The sequence below is a fragment of the Tamandua tetradactyla genome, chromosome 11, assembly GCF_023851605.1.
Source record: "Tamandua tetradactyla isolate mTamTet1 chromosome 11, mTamTet1.pri, whole genome shotgun sequence".
Classification (NCBI taxonomy): domain Eukaryota; kingdom Metazoa; phylum Chordata; class Mammalia; order Pilosa; family Myrmecophagidae; genus Tamandua; species Tamandua tetradactyla.
Window position 1 is genome coordinate 3,473,036 of NC_135337.1, and position 19,984 is coordinate 3,493,019.

The 19,984-nt window shown below is 37.7% G+C and overlaps 1 protein-coding gene across 3 annotated transcripts in view; it reads right to left on the bottom strand.

Moving 5' to 3' along the window:
* MAN1A2 (mannosidase alpha class 1A member 2) overlaps positions 1-19,984 on the bottom strand; it is a 236,889-nt gene that overhangs the window by 179,288 nt on the left and 37,617 nt on the right. For all 3 annotated transcript variants that reach the window (XR_013159187.1, XM_077119755.1, XM_077119756.1), the window contains one exon: positions 16,281-16,377. Coding sequence is in view for 2 of the 3 variants with exons in the window: in XM_077119755.1 (XP_076975870.1) it covers positions 16,281-16,377 (97 nt within the window). In the remaining variant the exon portion in view is untranslated. The remainder of the gene's footprint in view (positions 1-16,280; positions 16,378-19,984) is intronic.

A 19,984-nucleotide genomic window follows, 5' to 3' on the forward strand; every position in this document is an offset into this window, starting at 1 on the left:
GCCAGCACTTGCCCCACCAGATAAACAGGTATCACAACTGGGCCAAGTTGACACAGGTCCCTGATCATGACAGAAAGGAAGAAGGAAAGCTCTCACTGTTTACAGATGATATGATACTACATGTCAAAAAATCCACAGCAAAACTACTACAGCTAAAATGAGTATAGCCAAGTGGAAGGTTACAAGATCAAGACTCAAAAATCTGTAGTGTATCTATACACTAGTAATGAACAATCTGAAGGGAAAATCAAGAAAAGAATCCCACTTACAATTGCAACCAAAAGAATAAAATATTTAGGAATAAATTTAACTAAAGATACACAAAAGACCTATACAAAGAAAGCTACAAGAAATTCTTAAAAGAAATTACAGAAGACCTAAATAAATGGAAAGGCATACCGTGTTCATGGAGTGGAAGACTAAATATAGTTAAGATGTCAATTCTACCTAAATTGCTTTACAGATTCAATGCAATATCAATTAAAACCCCAAAACTTAATTTTCAGAAATAGAAAAACCAATAACCAAATTTATCTAGAAGGGCAGGGTGACCCGAAAAACTAAAGTATCCTGAGAAAGAAAAATGAAGTCAGAGATCTCACGCTACCTGACTTTAAGGTGAACTATGAAGATACAGGGGTCAAAACAACATGGTACTGGCATAAAGATAGATATACTGACCAATGGAATCGAATAGAGTGTTCAGATATAGACCCTCTCATCAATGGACCATTGGTCTTTGATAAGGCAGTCAAACCAACTCACCTGGGACAGAACAGTCTCTTCAACAAATGGTGCCTAGAGAACTGGATATCCATTTGCAAAAGAATGAAACAGGACTCATATCTCACACCCTACACAAAAGTTAACTCAAAATGGATCAAAGACCTAAACATTAGATCTAAGACCATAAAACTGCTAGGAGAAAATGTAGGGAAATATCTTATAAATCTTACACTTGGAGGCAGATTTCTAGACCTTACACCCAAAGCAAGAGCACTCAAGAAAGAAAGAAAGAAATGGGGACTCCTCATAATTAAATACTTTTGTGCATCAAAGAACTTCATCAAGAAAGTAAAAATGGAATTGTTTATGTACATGCAGATGTTCATAGCAAGTTTATCTGTAATAGCCAAAACATGTATAAAAACCTAATCATGCAGGGATGGGAGAAAAAATATGGAACTATTAAACTTTACCACGAGGGAAACCCCTGATACTGTGTCAAACACCAGGGACACTCAAGTCAATAGGCCAAGACCTTGATCTTGAGGCTTGTTCTTGTGAAGCTTATATATGTAGCAGAAAAGCTTAGCCTAACTATAGGTGTACCTAAGAGTCGCCTCTGAAGGACCTCTTTTGTTGCTCAGCTGTGACCCCACTCTCTCTAAGCACAACTCTGAAAGTGAAATCATTGCCCTCCCCCATATATGGGATGCCATCCAGGGAGAAAGTCTCCCTGGTGGCATGGGAGATGACTCCCAAGAATAAGTCTGGCCCTGGCCATCCTGACCAAAAGGGGGAAAAGAAGTATACAAAGTTTCAGTGGCTGAGAGAGTTCCAATAGAGTCAAGAGGCTACACTGGAGGTCACTCTCACACAACTTACAGTTAAGACACTGCTACCTATAACATGCCAAACCTCAATCAAAACCATTCCAGCCAATCCTAAAGAACACTTAGAGCAATATATAAGATTCTACAAAAGTTCCATGCACTAGGGTAACTTTCCAGAAATCTACAACTTCTAGATGGGTCCCTGGACCAGATAAGTCCTGAAACCTAGAGGGCCCAGCCTCTCAAGAACAATAGCTAGTTTCATTCCACTATCCCATATAATCGACAGCTCATCCAACATGAAAAAGTTAGAATGCGCATAACCCAAATACCCCTAAAGAGTGGGAGAAAGATCAAAGGTGATAGTGGAGTTATACAGAGAAGGTAGGGCTTAACAAACAAGTATGACTGTCAAATCATTATATTGGCATCTCTTTTAGTCTCCAGTACCTTAGAGCAGCTGGAAGTAAAAACTTAAAATTGTGGAATTGTAACCCATACCAAACTCCGAAATTTGTTCTACAACTAATTCTTGCACTGTGCATTAAAATTTAATGCTTTTTGCATATATGTTATTTTTTACAAAAAATTTTAAAAAGTGATGATAAAATATATAAACTAGAAGGAAAAATCTGATATGATGGTATGCAGCCCAGTACGAACTATGGGATCTTTCCTGTAACTATTTGTTGAAGAGTGCTTTGAATACTATTGCTTTTTTCTTTCTTTGCTTTGTATATATTATATTATATTATATTATATTATATTATATTATATTATATTATATTATACAATAAAAAAATTTTTAAAAACCTAATCATATGATAATGGTGTAGGTAAATGGATAAACAAACCATGTTACAAACCATACAATGGAATAATTTTCAGTAATAGAAATGAATGAAGTACTGATACACACTATACAGATGAATATCAAAATATTTATGTCAAGTGAAAGATGCCAAACAATAAAAGTACATACAAATAAAAGTACATTCTTATGAAACTCTAGAAAATGCAAAGTAATCTATAGTAACAGAAAGATAAGTGTTTGGAGGGGACAGAAAGATAACAAAGGTATGAGGAAATTTGGGGGGGCGGTGATGGATATATGTTCATTATCTTGAGTGTGATTGTTTCACAGGTGATACATATGTCAAAACTTATCAAAACCAAACTGTTACACTTTAACTATGTCTCAGTAAAGCTATGCTTTCTAATGGAAATGCCTAGGCCGTTATCTAAATACTTCCTGAATTGTTAGGTAAGCTCCATATATATAATAATGCAGTGACTTAGTGAGCAACTATTCCATGAGAAGAGTGTAAACTGTCAGCTTCAAGACCTCATTAGGTGCCATGTGGCCCAACAAACTCTACTAGATAATACACATTTACTTCTACTGTGCAGTCACTTCAGTTTTAATAAGGTTTTGCCTTCTTGACTAATTAAATCAATAATTGTATCCATCCTTATAATCAGGTATAACTATTTTTCCAACTTATCTTAGACCATAAGAAATGTACCATCACATTTACTTATTTCCATTTATCTCTTTTTCTAGACTACTCAATTAGACTGGTAAATGTATTCCTGTGTCTGCAGTCAGATTTGCAGTGTTCTCCAATGCCTGGACATGCTTCTTAGCATTCAAGATCCTTCTTATTTTTTCTTATATCCCATCTGGAATTCCATTATAAGCACTCTGCTCCAGCCAAACTGGACAATTTATTATTCTCCAACAACACTATAAACTTTCTTCCCTCTGAAGCTATCAATAATTTTCTTCCCTTTCATTTCTACTTCAAAAAACAATCCTATTTTTCAAAGCTCATCATAAATTCCATCTTCTCTTTCATCCCCGTAGTTCAATGAAATAACAGAATATGACTGTTACTTCACTGATTTTTGCTCTGTCAAACAATTTATTAATTTCAATGTTTTCATAATGATACACAGCTATTTCAAGAATAATTAATATTTGGCATTGCTTAATTAATAGCAAGAGAAAGACAATTTCAACAGTTGAATTGTGTATTATATATGCGATATTTATGATATTTAAATAATAAAATTTTCCAAATTTGCCTTACTATGGGGTACTTCCATGTGACAAAAACATGTAAGTAATACCCCAAAATTATAAAACATGACCTTGTAGTTCTATGTGCTCCAAGGATAACTGATTATAGATAGTCCTCAACAATATAAAATTATAAAATTTTGGAACTAAAAAGAAACATACAAAATCCTGAGACTCCAAGTATAATAATAAGACAAATCAGTGACAGTCCAGAAAGTGCAGACATTTGGCAACACTATTCATGTGTGAATTGGGAAAAAAGAGGCCTTTCGAAGGAAATGATGAGATCTGTGCCTATCTTGACAAAAAAAAGAGGGGGGTAAAGGAAGAGAAGAGGGAAAGGAATCAGAGAGGGAGGGAAGGAGAAAGGGAAGAAGAGAGGACATAAAATAATAAATATTGTTATGATTCTACATACATAAAATATCTAGAACATGCACAAATTTATAGAGACAAAAGTAGATAAGAGGATAACAGTGGCTTGGAGATGGATGTGGGGGTAGAGATCATGAGGTGTTTTATTGCTTAATGGGTAGAAAGTTTCTGTTGAGGATGATGAAAAAGTTTTGCTAATGGATGGTGGTGATGGTAGCACAATATTGTGGATGCAATGATATCACTGAACTATACACATGAAAATGGTTTAAAATGGGAAATTTGGGGTCATAAATATGCCACCACAATAAAAATTTTTTAAAAAAGGTATCTTATAGAGTACATCTTCTCACCATAATTCGGTTAATTTAGAAATAACAAAAAGAAATTCATTTATATATATATACACATACTCTCAAACTAAAAGGCACACTTCAAAAAAACATTGCAAAGTCAAAGAACACTCTTTTTGTTTCTCTTAAAGGAAAAAAGACGTATTTCTAACAAAACTTTTTCAATCCCACAGAATATCTAAGTAGAAATAATTTATTACAATTATTAATCACTGTCAGAAGAATTAGTATCACTGCTAACTTACATTCATCATCTCCCTTTCCCTGCTCACAGGCTCTAGATATAGGCCCCAACTGGGCAAAACCAAAACAACATATCCCATTTTCAGGGAATGGGATTTAGTTCAAAGATATAAACAAGATCCAATGAGAGACTACAAAAAACAATCAGTTCCTCAATGAGGTTTCTAGAAAACCAAGTGCTTCTTCTCTACTGATGTGGAGGTACAAAGATGTGAAGTTTTGAGCTGCTGCAGCCATCCTGCTAAGCAGCCAGCCTAAGGATATCAACACAGAGGCAAGAGATAAAGAAAAAAGCCTAGCTGATATTAGTCCTACTATAGCTGATTAAATTCCGTTTTTAGTTTAAGCCATTTTGAGATGGATTTTCCGTTATGTGCATGAAAAGTACACTGATGCCAAGGACTAATTCAGGAAAAACTTGGAAGAATGCTGTTGTGAGTTACCATATAAAATAACTTTTTAATAATCAAAGGTAAGGAAATGAAAAAGAACAAGTTTTAAGTCAATGTTTTCCTATAACCTTACACTATTACAAGTAAAGGTTCAATAGCCTATATGTTTCTATAGTAATAGAGAGGTTGAACTTTTAAAGTTTCTTTTACCTCTTAAGATTCTGTTTCTGACCTTACTGACCGAAGGGGGGGAAGAGCGAAATGAGGCAAAATAAAGTGTCAGTGGCTGAGAGATTCCAAACAGAGTCAAGAGATTATCCTGGAGGTTATTCTTACACATTAAATAGCTATCACCTTTTCAGTTAAAGTGTACTGGAGAGGCTGGAGGGAACTGCCTGAAAATGCAGAGCTGTGTTTCAGTAGCTATGTTTCTTGTAGATGATTGTATAATGATATAGCTTTCACAATGTGACTGTGATTGTGAAAACCTTGTGTCTGATGCTTCTTTTATCTACCTTATGGACAGATAAGTAAAACATCTGGATTAAAAATAAGTAAATAATAGGGGGAATAAATGTTAAAATAAATTTAGTAGATTGAAATGCTAGTGATCAATGAAAGCGAGTGGTAAGGGTATGGTATGTGTGAATTTTTTACTGTTTTCTTTTGATTTCTTTTTTTGAATTGATGCAAATGTTCTAAGAAATGATCATGATGATGAATATACAACTATGTGATGAAAAAAGAATGTTCATATTATATGTTGATTGGTTTTATTAATAAAAATTTTTAAAAAAGATTCTGCTTCTGTAAGAGCATAGTGAATTTAGGATGCTAAATGAGACAAACTATTCTTAGACTCCCATTTTCTGAAAAAAGTAAAAAATAGATTTTAAAATCTCAAATAGTGACTCATTAGCAAAAATATGCCATGCAGATAAGGGATAAATAGGAAACAAATTTTTAAACTTTAAATATTAATCCATTAATAAACTACATACCTAAAAACAGAAGTCAAACATATAAAATCCACTTCAACTTCGCTTATTTAGCTAAAAAATAAAAACCTGTAACTACCCTAAAATTTTTTTAAAGACATACAAACCTAATTTTGACTACTGATAATTATACAAGTGGTATTTTCCCTTTTTCCTACCATTTTCACTATAATTTTCTTCTCAAAACAGGTTCTTTCCATGTGCTGATATTTTTTTCCTACTTGTGAAATTTGCTATCACAGAGTAGATAACCATTAGGAAAATAGATATTTGCTGGGAATCAAATTCTTGCCCTATTATCTACTAGCTAGGTAATCTTGAGTGAGGTTGTTAGACCTCTCTGTGCTTCAATTTTTCCTTATGTAAAATGGGAATCATAATCATAGTCCTTGCCTCATAGGATTACTAAGTAAGTTCATTCACGTAAATCACTTAGATCAATCCTTGGCATATAGTATGTACCATATAAATATTGTTGTTGCTATTAACATGTATATGACTACTGTTCTAAAGAAAAACATAGTGTTATCCTCAAACCGAATCTCTAAAGCAAATAATTGACTTTGTGCCAAACTGGTATCAAAGATAAACTTTTGATTTGAATATCTTAATTGTTTTTCATTTACTTGATGATCCCTCTGAAATGGAGCACCAATGGAAAAATCTTGCAGCTGAATTCAGTTAAAACAAAATGAAAGAGCTCATTCTATAAAATTTTCTTGCCAACTCCAAACTTCCTTAATGTTTATGAACTTACAAAGGATTCTGCTTACCAGTAAATCAACTTAAATCAACTAATAAGCTGGCCAAAATTCATCCTGAGATGACCTAAACGTGCCATATCTTGTTGTAATCCTTCACTAACCTAACCAAATAGTAGTTAACATCTGAAGCAATCTGACACAATTACCAAAAATTAAGACCATCTTTCAGAAAAAAAATTTTTAATTCTATTATTTTTTTAAATTTTTATTCACTTACCATATATATATTCTAACATTTTTTCTTTTAATCATATTCAGATACTTATTTCAGTGTTATTATTGTGTTCACAATCTTGTGCTACCATCACCACCCATTATCAAAACATTTTCAGCATTCCAAATAGAAACCTTGTACAATTTATAACCTTAACTTCCCATTTCCTATCCCCAACCATGCCCCTGGTTAAATATATGTGTGTGGGCCCACGCCCCGCAGCAGCCGAGCCGCCCGCCCTCCTCCTCCCCTCTCTTTCTCCGCCGGCCAGCCGCGCGGCGCCCACGCCCCGCAGCAGCCGAGCCGCCCGCCCTCCTCCTCCCCTCTCTTTCTCCCCGGCCCGCCGCGCGGCGCCCACGCCCCGCAGCAGCCGAGCCGCCCGCCCTCCTCCTCCCCTCTCTTTCTCCGCCGGCCCGCCGCACGGCGCCCACGCCCCGCAGCAGCCGAGCCGCCCGCCCTCCTCCTCCCCTCTCTTTCTCCGCCGGCCCGCCGCGCGGCGCCCACGCCCCGCAGCAGCCGAGCCGCCCGCCCTCCTCCTCCCCTCTCCTCCACCTCCTGCTCCGGCTGCTCTCCAACCACAACGGTGCCCTCTTCCCCCGCCTTCACCGTGCTCCTCCGCCACCAGCCTCGACAGCCTTGCCGCCCTCACCTTTCCTCCTCCAGAACAGCTACTGGGGGAGTGAAGATAATACAGAGCAGCTCCCGGAACCACGAGGGAGATCAAAGGGACAGCGTACCCCATCCTGGAACGGCTGACTATCTGGGAGAACCAGCTCCGGTGAGATCACCCAGGGGCACGGGCTTTCCTGGGTGGGACGGCAAGCGACCGGAGTCCCTCCCTTCCACCTTCCTGTGCCAGCTGGTAGAATTGGACAGGCAGTCCCCTTAGGCCGCGGCGGCTGGTGCCCCCACCACACGAGGCCCCCCGGAACAACTGAGATAGTTGGGTCGGAAATCCCCAGACTGCAGAGAACAGTGACCGGGGGATCCCTTCCAAACACGTGACTCCCCCGTCGGCTGGGAACAGAGTACTCTCCGGGGCTGCGACAGCTGGCGCCCTCCCGCCACGCTTGGTGCTCCGGGCCGACTGGCTAATTTGGCCGGACGCTCTCCTGTGCTGCAACGGCCGGCGACCCTCCCCGCGTTTGGAACCCCGGGCCGGCTGGCATTCTTCCAAGACGCTTCAGTTGCCGAACCTCCCCTACGGCGAGAGTTTTCCAGAGTTGAGGGACCCACAGCAACTTTCGCTGGTGGAACCCACAGACAGGCGTGTGCCACGAGCGCCACCTACTGGGCAGGATAGGAAGAACAGAACCCAGAGATTGCACAGAAAAATCTTTCAACCTGTGGGGTCGAACACCTGGGGAAATCTGACTAAATGCCCAGACGCCAGCAGAAGATAACGGATCACGCTCAGAAAATTGAACATATGGCCCAGTCAAACGAAGAAACCAATAGTTCAAATGAGATACAGGAGCTGAAACAACTAATGCTGAATATACGAACAGAAATGGAAAACCTCTTCAAAAACGAAATCGATAAATCGAGGGAGGACATGAAGAAGACATGGGCTGAACATAAAGAAGAAATAGAAAAACTGAAAAAACAAATCACAGAACTTATGGAAGTGAAAGATAAAGTAGAAAAGATGGAAAAAACAATGGATACCTACAATGACAGATTTAAAGAAACAGAAGATAGAATTAGTGATTTGGAGGATGAAACATCTGAATTCCAAAAAGAAACAGAAACTATCCGGAAAAGAATGGAAAAATTTGAACAAGGTATCAGGGAACTCAAGGACAATGTGAACCGTACAAATATACGTGTAGTGGGTATCCCAGAAGGAGAAGAGAAGGGAAAAGGAGGAGAAAAACTAATGGAAGAAATTATCACTGAAAATTTCCCAACTCTTATGAAAGACCTAAAATTACAGATCCAAGAAGTGCAGCGCACCCCAAAGAGATTAGACACAAATAGGCGTTCCCCAAGACACTTACTAGTTAGACTGTCAGAGGTCAAAGAGAAAGAGAGGATCTTGAAGGCAGCGAGAGAAAAACAATCCGTCACATACAAGGGAAACCCAATAAGACTATGTGTAGATTTCTCAGCAGAAACCATGGAAGCTAGAAGACAGTGGGATGATATATTTAAGTTACTAAAAGAGAAAAACTGCCAGCCAAGACTCCTATATCCAGCAAAATTGTCCTTCAAAAATGAGGGAGAAATTAAAACATTCTCAGACAAAAAGTCACTAAGAGAATTTGTGACCAAGAGACCAGCTCTGCAAGAAATACTAAAGGAAGCACTAGAGTCAGATACGAAAAGACAGAAGAGAGAGACATGGAGAAAAGTGTAGAAAGAAGGAAAGTCAGATATGATATATATAATACAAAAGGCAAAATGGTAGAGGAAAATATTATCCAAACAGTAATAACTCTAAATGTCAATGGACTGAATTCCCCAATTAAAAGACATAGACTGGCAGAATGGATTAAAAAACAGGATCCTTCTATATGCTGTCTACAGGAAACACATCTTAGACCCAAAGATAAATATAGGTTGAAAGTGAAAGGTTGGGAAAAGATATTTCATGCAAACAACAACCAGAAAAGAGCAGGAGTGGCTATACTAATATCCAACAAATTAGACTTCAAATGTAAAACAGTTAAAAGAGACAAAGAAGGACACTATATACTATTAAAAGGAACAATTAAGCAAGAAGACATAACAATCATAAATATTTACGCACCGAACCAGAATGCCCCAAAATACGTGAGGAATACACTGCAAACACTGAAGAGGGAAATAGACACATATACCATAATAGTTGGAGACTTCAATTCACCACTCTCATCAATGGACAGAACATCTACACAGAGGATCAATAAAGAAATAGAGAACCTGAATATTACTATAAATGAACTTGACTTAACAGACATTTATAGGACATTACATCCCACAACAGCAGGATACACCTTTTTTTCAAGTGCTCATGGATCATTCTCAAAGATAGACCATATGCTGGGTCACAAAGCAAGTCTTAATAAATTTAAAAAGATTGAAATCATACACAACACTTTCTCGGATCATAAAGGAATGAAGTTGGAAATCAATAATAGGCGGAGGGCCAGAAAATTCATAAATACATGGAGGCTCAACAACACACTCTTAAACAACAAGTGGGTCAAAGAAGAAATTGCAAGAGAAATTAGTAAATACCTAGAGGCAAATGAAAATGAAGACACAACATATCAAAACTTATGGGATGCAGCAAAGGCAGTGCTAAGAGGGAAATTTATTGCCCTAAATGCCTTTATCAGAAAAGAAGAAAAGGCAAAAATGCAGGAATTAACTGTCCACTTGGAAGAACTGGAGAAAGAACAGCAAACTAATCCCAAAGCAAGCAAAAGGAAAGAAATAACAAAGATTAGAGCAGAAATAAATGAAATTGAAAACATGAAAACAATAGAGAAAATCAATAAGACCAGAAGTTGGTTCTATGAGAAAATCAACAAGATTGATGGGCCCTTAGCAAGATTGACAAAAAGAAGAAGAGAGAGGATGCAAATAAATAAGATTAGAAATGAAAGAGGAGACATAACTACTGACCTCACAGAAATAAAGGAGGTAATAACAGGATACTATGAACAACTTTACGCTAATAAATACAACAATTTAGAAGAAATGGACAGGTTCCTGGAAAGACATGAACAACCAACTTTGACTCAAGAAGAAATAGACGACCTCAACAAACCAATCACAAGTAAAGAGATTGAATTAGTTATTCAAAAGCTCCCTAAAAAGAAAAGTCCAGGACCAGACGGCTTCACATGTGAATTCTTTCAAACATTCCAGAAAGAATTAGTACCTACTCTCCTCAAACTCTTCAACATAATCGAAGTGGAGGGAAAACTACCTAATTCATTCTATGAAGCCAACATCACCCTCATACCAAAACCAGGCAAAGATATTACAAAAAAAGAAAACTACAGACCAATCTCTCTAATGAATACAGATGCAAAAATCCTCAATAAAATTCTAGCAAATCGTATCCAACAACACATTAAAAGAATTATACATCATGACCAAGTAGGATTCATCCCAGGTATGCAAGGATGGTTCAACATAAGAAAATCAATTAATGTAATACACCATATCAACAAATCAAAGCAGAAAAATCACATGATCATCTCAATTGATGCAGAGAAGGCATTTGACAAGATTCAACATCCTTTCCTGCTGAAAACACTTCAAAAGATAGGAATACAAGGGAACTTCCTTAAAATGATAGAGGGAATATATGAAAAACCCACTGCTAATATCATCCTCAATGGGGAAAAATTGAAAACTTTCCCCCTAAGATCAGGAACAAGACAAGGATGTCCACTATCACCACTATTATTCAACATTGTGTTGGAAGTTCTAGCCAGAGCAATTAGGCAAGAAAAAGAAATACAAGGCATCAAAATTGGAAAGGAAGAAGTAAAACTATCACTGTTTGCAGACGATATGATACTATATGTAGAAAACCCAGAAAAATCCACAACAAAATTACTAGAGCTAATAAATGAGTACAGCAAAGTAGCAGGCTACAAGATCAACATTCAAAAATCTGTAGCTTTTCTATACACTAGTAATGAACAAGCTGAGGCGGAAATCAAGAAACGAATCCCATTTACAATCGCAACTAAAAGAATAAAATACCTAGGAATAAATTTAACCAAAGAGACAAAAAACCTATATAAAGAAAACAAAAAAAACTGTTAAAAGAAATCACAGAAGACCTAAATAGATGGAAGGGCATACCGTGTTCATGGATTGGAAGACTAAATATAGTTAAGATGTCAATCCTACCTAAATTGATTTACAGATTCAATGCAATACCAATCAAAATCCCAACAACTTATTTTTCAGAAACAGAAAAACCAATAAGCAAATTTATCTGGAAGGGCAGGGTGCCCCGAATTGCTAAAAACATCTTGAGGAAAAAAAACGAAGCTGGAGGTCTCGTGCTGCCTGACTTTAAGGCATATTATGAAGCCACAGTGGTCAAAACAGCATGGTATTGGCATAAAGATAGATACATCCACCAATGGAATCGAATAGAGTGCTCAGATATAGACCCTCTCATCTATGGACATTTGATCTTTGATAAGGCAGTCAAGCCAACTCACCTGGGACAGAGCAGTCTCTTCAATAAATGGTGCCTAGAGAACTGGATATCCATATGCAAAAGAATGAAAAAAGACCCATCTCTCACACCCTATACAAAAGTTAACTCAAAATGGATCAAAGATCTAAACATTAGGTCTAAGACCATAAAACAGATAGAGGAAAATGTTGGGAGATATCTTATGGATCTTACAACTGGAGGTGGTTTTATGGACCTTAAACCTAAAGCAAGAACACTGAAGAAGGAAATAAATAAATGGGAACTCCTCAAAATTAAACACTTTTGTGCATCAGAGAACTTCATCAAGAAAGTAGAAAGACAGCCTACACAATGGGAGACAATATTTGGAAACGACATATCAGATAAAGGTCTAGTATCCAGAATTTATAAAGAGATTATTCAACTCAACAACAAAAAGACAGCCAACCCAATTACAAAATGGGAAAAAGACTTAAACAGACACCTACCAGAAGAAGAAATACGGATGGCCAAGAGGCACATGAAGAGATGCTCAATGTCCCTGGCCATTAGAGAAATGCAAATCAAAACCACAATGACATATCATCTCACACCCACCAGAATGGCCATTATCAACAAAACAGAAAATGACAAGTGCTGGAGAGGATGCGGAGAAAGAGGCACACTTATCCACTGTTGGTGGGAATGTCAAAGGGTGCAACCACTGTGGAAGGCAGTTTGGCGGTTCCTCAAAAAGCTGAATATAGAATTGCCATACGACCCAGCAATACCATTGCTAGGTATCTACTCAAAGGACTTAAGGGCAAAGACACAAACGGACATTTGCACACCAATGTTTATAGAAGCGTTATTTACAATTGCAAAGAGATGGAAACAGCCAAAATCTCCATCAACAGAAGAGTGGCTAAACAAACTGTGGTATATACATACGATGGAATATTATGCAGCCTTAAGACAAGATAAACTTATGAACCATGTAATAACATGGATGGACCTAGAGAATATTATGCTGAGTGAATCCAGCCAAAAACTAAAGGACAAATACTGTATGGTCCCACTGATGTGAACGGACATTCGAGAATAAACTTGAAATATGTCATTGGTAACAGAGTTCAGCAGGAGTTAGAAACAGGGTAAGACAATGGGTAATTGAAGGTGAAGGGATACAGACTGTGCAACAGGACTAGATACAAAAACTCAAAAATGGACAGCACAATAATACCTAATTGTAAAGTAATCATGTTAAAATACTGAATGAAGCTGCATCTGAGCTATAGGGTTTTTTTTGTTTTTGTTTGCTTGTTGGTTTGTTTGTTGTTGTTGTTTTTTACTATTACTACTACTTTTATTTCTTTTCTTTATATTAACATTTTATATCTTTTTCTGTTGTGTTGCTAGTTCCTCTAAACCGATACAAATGAACTAAGAAACAATGATCATGCATCTATGTGATGATGTTAAGAATTACTGAGTGCATATGTAGAATGGTATGATTTCTAAATGTTGTGTTAATTTCTTTTTTTTTTCTTTCCGTTAATAAAAAATAAAAAATAAAAAAAAATATATGTGTGTGTGTATATATATATATATATACACACATATGGAATTATACTAAACAAATAGTGAACCATAAGTTAAACCATGGATTTTAGTTAATGGTACCAAATTATAAAAATGTGCTCTCATCAGGGTGCATGGGTGGTGCAGTGGTAGAATGCTTGTCCTCCATGAGGGAGACCTGGGTTCGATTCCCAGACCACACACCTCACCCCACCCAAAACATGTGCTCTCATCAACTGAAACAAACATTCCACACCGACGCAAGGTGTGGCTGGTGGGTGGTATATAGGAATCCCGTATTTTATGCATGCTTGTTCTGTGAACCCATGACATCCTTAAAAAAGAAGAAAATGAAAGATCTTAAAATTAATCCAAAGAACCAAGGCTGCAGACTGAAAGGCCCATAAGAACCCTGAGCTGGTAATTTAAGTGACAGCAGCAGGTTGGATGTCAAGGGCATATTCCCTCCAACCACAGCTATGCAAGAATATAGGGCCTGCATGGGTGGGCCGCGGTGGCTCAGCGGGCAAAGTGCTTGCCTGCTATGCCGGAGGACCTCGGTTCGATTCCCGGCCCCAGCCCATGTAACAAAAACGGAAAAACAAAATACAATAAAGCAAGAAAATGTTTGGAAATGTTTCCCTTTCTTCCTTCCTTCCTTCCTTCTATCCTTCCTTCCTTCTCTCTGTCTTTCCTTTAAAAAAAAAAAAAAAAAAAAAAAAAAAAAAAAAAAAAAGAATATAGGGCCTGCAATTTATATTAAAAACGCTATTATTTTCAAAAAAGAAAAAGCATTAAGTCAAAATTTTCCCATTAAGACTTTTAACACAATTTGCTCAGTTTAGACAGAAACAACCCTTCTTCTCACTAAAATAAAAGATTTATATTGACTTATAAAGAATGAAATTTTAAGTTATCTGAAATCCCATTTATCCTCTGAATTTAAATTCAACAATCTTTCTTCACATAGTCATTGTGATGATTAAATATAATTATTTTACTTACCTACAACCTTGCTAGGACTAGTAGTTATTTGGTAAATGTTATTACATTAAATGTTCTGAGAGCTGGGCGGGCCGCGGTGGCTCAGCGGGCAAAGTGCTTGCCTGCTATGCCGGAGGACCTCGGTTCGATTCCCGGCCCCAGCCCATGTAACGAAAACGGAGAAACAAAATACAATAAAACAAGAAAATGTTTAAAAGATGTTTCCCTTTCTTCCTCTCTTCCTTCCTTCTATCCTTCCTTCCTTCTCTCTGTCTTTCCTTTAAAAAAAAAAAAAAAAAAAAAAATGTTCTGAGAGCTATAGTTTGAGAAAACAATTAGAAAATTTACGTTTAACTCTCATTTTCAAAACATGTTATACTCCAATCTTTCAAAAGGGCTCACCATTTAACACTGAGTTTAATAATTAGGGATAGTTACTTGAAGGGAGGATCAAGTTTTAATTAACCATTTAGTACAATGACTTTTAATGCACTAATAGCTCATAATATGGCACCCACAAAGCAACATGAACTTTACATTCTATAATCTCTGTTAAGGAAAAAAACTTTATTTCATTAAGTAAAGGCTGCTAAATTTAATGTCACATTATGAGAGCACTAGTATCACTGATTACCTAAAAAAAAGAAAATATTCCCCCAACCCCAACATGTCTCAAAATCAGGAGAAATTATCTTTCAACTATTTTCTTTTTTGACAAAACAACCAGGCAAAACCACAAAAAAAATTATAAAGGAAATCACAGAATTAGAAGAATTCTTACATAGTATCACAATCAAAGAAAAATGCTGCTACACTGATTACTCTGATGGCACCTTACAATTCATAAAGAAAACTGCATTGCATATGACTGGTGTATGTGCCTTCTTACCTCATTAACATTTTCGTGCCTTTACCCATGTTACTTAAAAGAAGCATTTAAAAGGGGGAAAGAAGTGAATACTACAAAAAACTACAATTCTCAAGGCTTATTCTTGAATATATATTTCTCCCCAGTTTAACAAGAGGATTGAACTCAAGAGAAGTAGAAAATTAGACAAACTCAAGTTTAATACAATACTATTTTCCACACCTCCATACTCACATACATACTGCTTAATTTTCTCCTTAGAACTCTGAATGCTCATTATAACCCATGCAATTTACCAACCAAATAACCTTGGCTAGAGGTTTGTCTGTTTTTAATTTACATAAATTAAATTAATTACATAAATTAAATTATATAGAACGTCTGAAATTTGCTATTTTCTCCACTTCCTCCTTTTTAATATAAAAGTATAAAACCTAGCACTGTGTTGAAGGAAAAAAATTATAGATACCTACCTTCCTGGGTATTAAAGAAAATAATACAGAAAAGGCTTCAAAATATTCAGAAATGTAACAAAACCATCTGTATGTACACAAATATGTATAACATATTTGTATATTCTAAAGCTTTAAATATTGACTGAAACTGGCAAAATACCTGTTACTTAAAACTACAGTTTCATAAAAATGTTTGAGCTTTAGAAGTACTACAAAAGTTTAGATCTTGTTTTAAAAGGAGGCAGAAAATGGAAGTAATAATTTTAAAAAGTACACTTACCAAATATGTTGGTGGAGTGTCCTTTCTTTGCAATAGGTCTAAGTTCATTATGTCCCCATCCATATATCCTATAATTATCCCAGGCATGTTTCATCATCTGAGAAGAAAAAAAATTATAATCCATCAATTTATATTATCCAGACTGTCATTTTTATGTTTCATATAATTTAAGGATTATATCACCATATAACCCTAAGTAACATATAATCCTGGAGCTGATGGGAACTAACTCTCTCCTAAACATGGAGAACAAAACAACAAAAGGAAAAGAAAGACTAAACACATGCATATTTCTGACAATAACTTTTACAGACTAGGATCCAGGCAAACCTAAAACTCCAGTGTTTACAGCCACTGAGCTAAACAATTACATTTTTAAAATCAATTGTTTCCATTGAATTTCTTTCAATCAAGGAATTCCAACCTATACCATAGCAAAATACTTAAAAATCAAATTATTTAATTATAGATCAGGTGAATTATATAATTATAGACTGTATATAATTTACTCCAAGGGATGAATCCAGACCTGGCATCATAGGATCTACAATTACATCCTGACAAAATGGGGGGAAAGAAATGTAATTAATAAAATATCAGTGGCAGAGAGAGTTCAAATAGAGTTGAGAGGCTACTCTAGAGGATGCTCTTACGCAAGCTTCAGGTAGACCTTGCTACCTATCATAACCTGCCAACCTCTAACCAGGACCATTCCAGCCAATCCTAGAGAACACCTAGGGCAATACATAACAGTCCACAAGGGTTCCAGGCACTAGAGTAACTTGCCAGAAACCTACAACCTCTAGATGGTTTCCTGGTCCAGATGAGTCCTGAAACCTAGCCCAGGCTCTCCAAAACATGAGACAGTTTCATCTCCTTACCCCATATTAGTGACAGACCCTTCCAATATAAAAAATTCAGAATTGCCATAGCCCAAACAACCCCAATGAGAGGTATGGAAAGATCAAAGGTGATAGTGGAATTATACACAGAAAATAGGACTTAACAAATGAATATGAATGCTGAATCATTAAATTGATATCTCTTTTAGTCCCAGTATTTTTGAGCAGCTAGACGTAAAAACCTAAAATTGTGAAATTGTAACATGTCAACATCTGAAATATGTTCTACAACTAATTGTGGTGCTGTGCTCGGAAATTTATAGCTTTTTTTTGTATATGTTATGGCTCACAAAAAAAAAGGAGGAAAAAAAAGTCGATTGTGATGATAAAGTATTTAAGCCCTCTAATTTCCTATATTCTGGAGCACCTAGAAGGAAAAATATGAGAGGATCGTATAGTTGCCCATGACAAACTCCGGGATTTGTCCTGCAACAAATCATACAATCATTTCTATGAATGTAGGACAAAGCAAAAGACAAAATTCAATTTTTTTTTTCTAATTTCAGGTGCTCATCAACCAGAAAGTGACCAGCAGCCCAGTCCCCTGACCTCCCGTATCCCCTAAAACTTCTTCTACTATTCTTCTTCAGGTCCTTTCAGAATCATTCTTCCCGTTTGTACTTCCCCAGTCTTCTCTCAGAGACCTTCCCAGATCCTACCTTTCTCAAGCTACTAGGTAGAAAGGGGTGAAGAGGCATGGGATCCCTCCATGTCAGCAGAAGGCCCAAAATCCCTCCTCTCCGAGATCAACAAGTTTGCCCACCCTCAGTCTTGTCCGCTCACAGTTTCCCCAGTCTACCACCCTGACTCCTTCCCCCTTTCCTTTCTTTCTCTGGAGCAAATCATATGATCTGGGACATCTGATCCCAGAACATACGATCTGGGACAAGAAAGATTTGTTTAGGGGTCTGGAGGCCCAGCAGTGCCCCAGCAGATCCATCATGCAGCCTCATGCACAGGAGGCATTGGGCCTGAGCCTGGGATACTGCTGGGAGGGGGGGTAGGAGGAGCAAATAGGGAAGTGTGACTTAAACAGGAGCTGTTAGGCAGGCAAGTCTGTATTCCTCCTACAGCCTAAGTACATGTTGGGTGGGGAGGGGGGAAAGAAGGAGAGAGAGAGACATGCCTGGGAAGGGGGCTGGCATTGGTTGGTACAATCAAGGGCATGAGAGCGCTGAGCTCGGAGAGGGTGGCACCAAAGTAAAGCACCCTACAAGGGAGGGTCCTCTTTGTATGTGTCCTACCTTCAAGGGTACCTTGTGGTCAAATAGAACAGTCCGTCTCCCTCCTCTGTCTCCCAGGGCTCTGTGTGCAGGATATAGAAGCAGATGCAGTCAGAAAAGGGGGTCCTGAAGCAGCAGCTCAACCCCTGCAGAGCCCAGGGAGAGGGGTGAGCAAGGGGTCACGGAGGTCCAACCTGAGGTTGGCCTGGTAGGGAACAGAAACTACTAACCACATGTTCCCCTGGCTGGGGGTGTTTCCCCCTGTCTCTGGGGCTTTTGTAGTCCCAGCATGATTCCATGACGAGAAGGACTCATGCATGACTAGGGGCTTTTGGAGTCCTGAGAGTGACCAGAGTGTTTCCAACCAAGCATGGGCCACTTTTTTGTACTTAGTTTGGTTTCTGTGTTCAAACTTTTTATAGGTGTCCTTTCCTGGTGGACAAGGGTAGGGTGAGGCTGCTCTGTGGCAGCTATTCCACTTAAGGGGACACTTAAGGATTTGCCATATGCCCTTTGAACCCCAGCCCTTCCCTCATCTGCTGGCCTAGGTTTCAAGTAATGGGGCAGATGCCTGCAGAACTTTCCTGAGAATTGATGGAATGACCACTTCTCTTCAACAATGTACTTGGAAGACTTACCCAGCACAATCAATAAAGCAAGAAAAAGAAATAAAAAGCACAAAACTCAAAAGGAGAAAAAGGAAAGGTACTCCTATTCAAAGATAACATGACTGTGTACAAATAAAATCTACAGAATCTATAAAAAAGAAACTCCACTAAAACTGATAAATAAGTTCACTAAAGCAATAGGATATATGTTCAGCAAACTAAAATGAAGTGTATTTCTATATGTTAGTAATAACAATGGAAATGAAAATTTTAAAAACAATTCTGTGTACAATAGCATCAAAAACATGAAATACTTAGGAATAAATTTAGCAGATGATGAGTAAGAATTGCATACTGAAAACTATAAAACACCGCTGAGAGAAATTTTAAATGCCTAAATAAGTGGAGAGATATACCACTCTCGTGCACTGGAAGATTCACTATCATTAAGATGGCAATTCCTCCCACAACCTTGGGGTTTATCCCTATGAAACTTATCCCTACAAAGGATACCCTAAGTCTACTTAAAATTATGCCCAAGAGTCATCCCAGAGAACCTATTTTTTTGCTCAGATGTGGCTTCTCCATATATAAGCTGACACGGCAAGTGAAGTCACAGCCCTCCTCCCTCTACATGGGACATGACTCCAAGGGATGTAAAACTTCCAGGCAATGTGGGACAGAAATCCTGGGACGACCTGGGACTCAGCATCAAGGGATTGAGAAAACCTTCTCAATCAAAAAGGTGAAGAGAGAAATGAGACAAAATAAAGTGTCAGTGGCTAAGAGATTTCATACGGAGTCGAGAGGTTATCCTGGAGGTTACTCTTATGCATTATATAAATATCCCCATGTCATGGTCAGGTTCATGTGTCAACTTGGGCAAGTGGTGGTACCTATTTGTCTGGTTGGGCAAGTACTGGTCTGTCTGTTGCCATGAGGACATTTCATAGAATTAAATCATGATCATG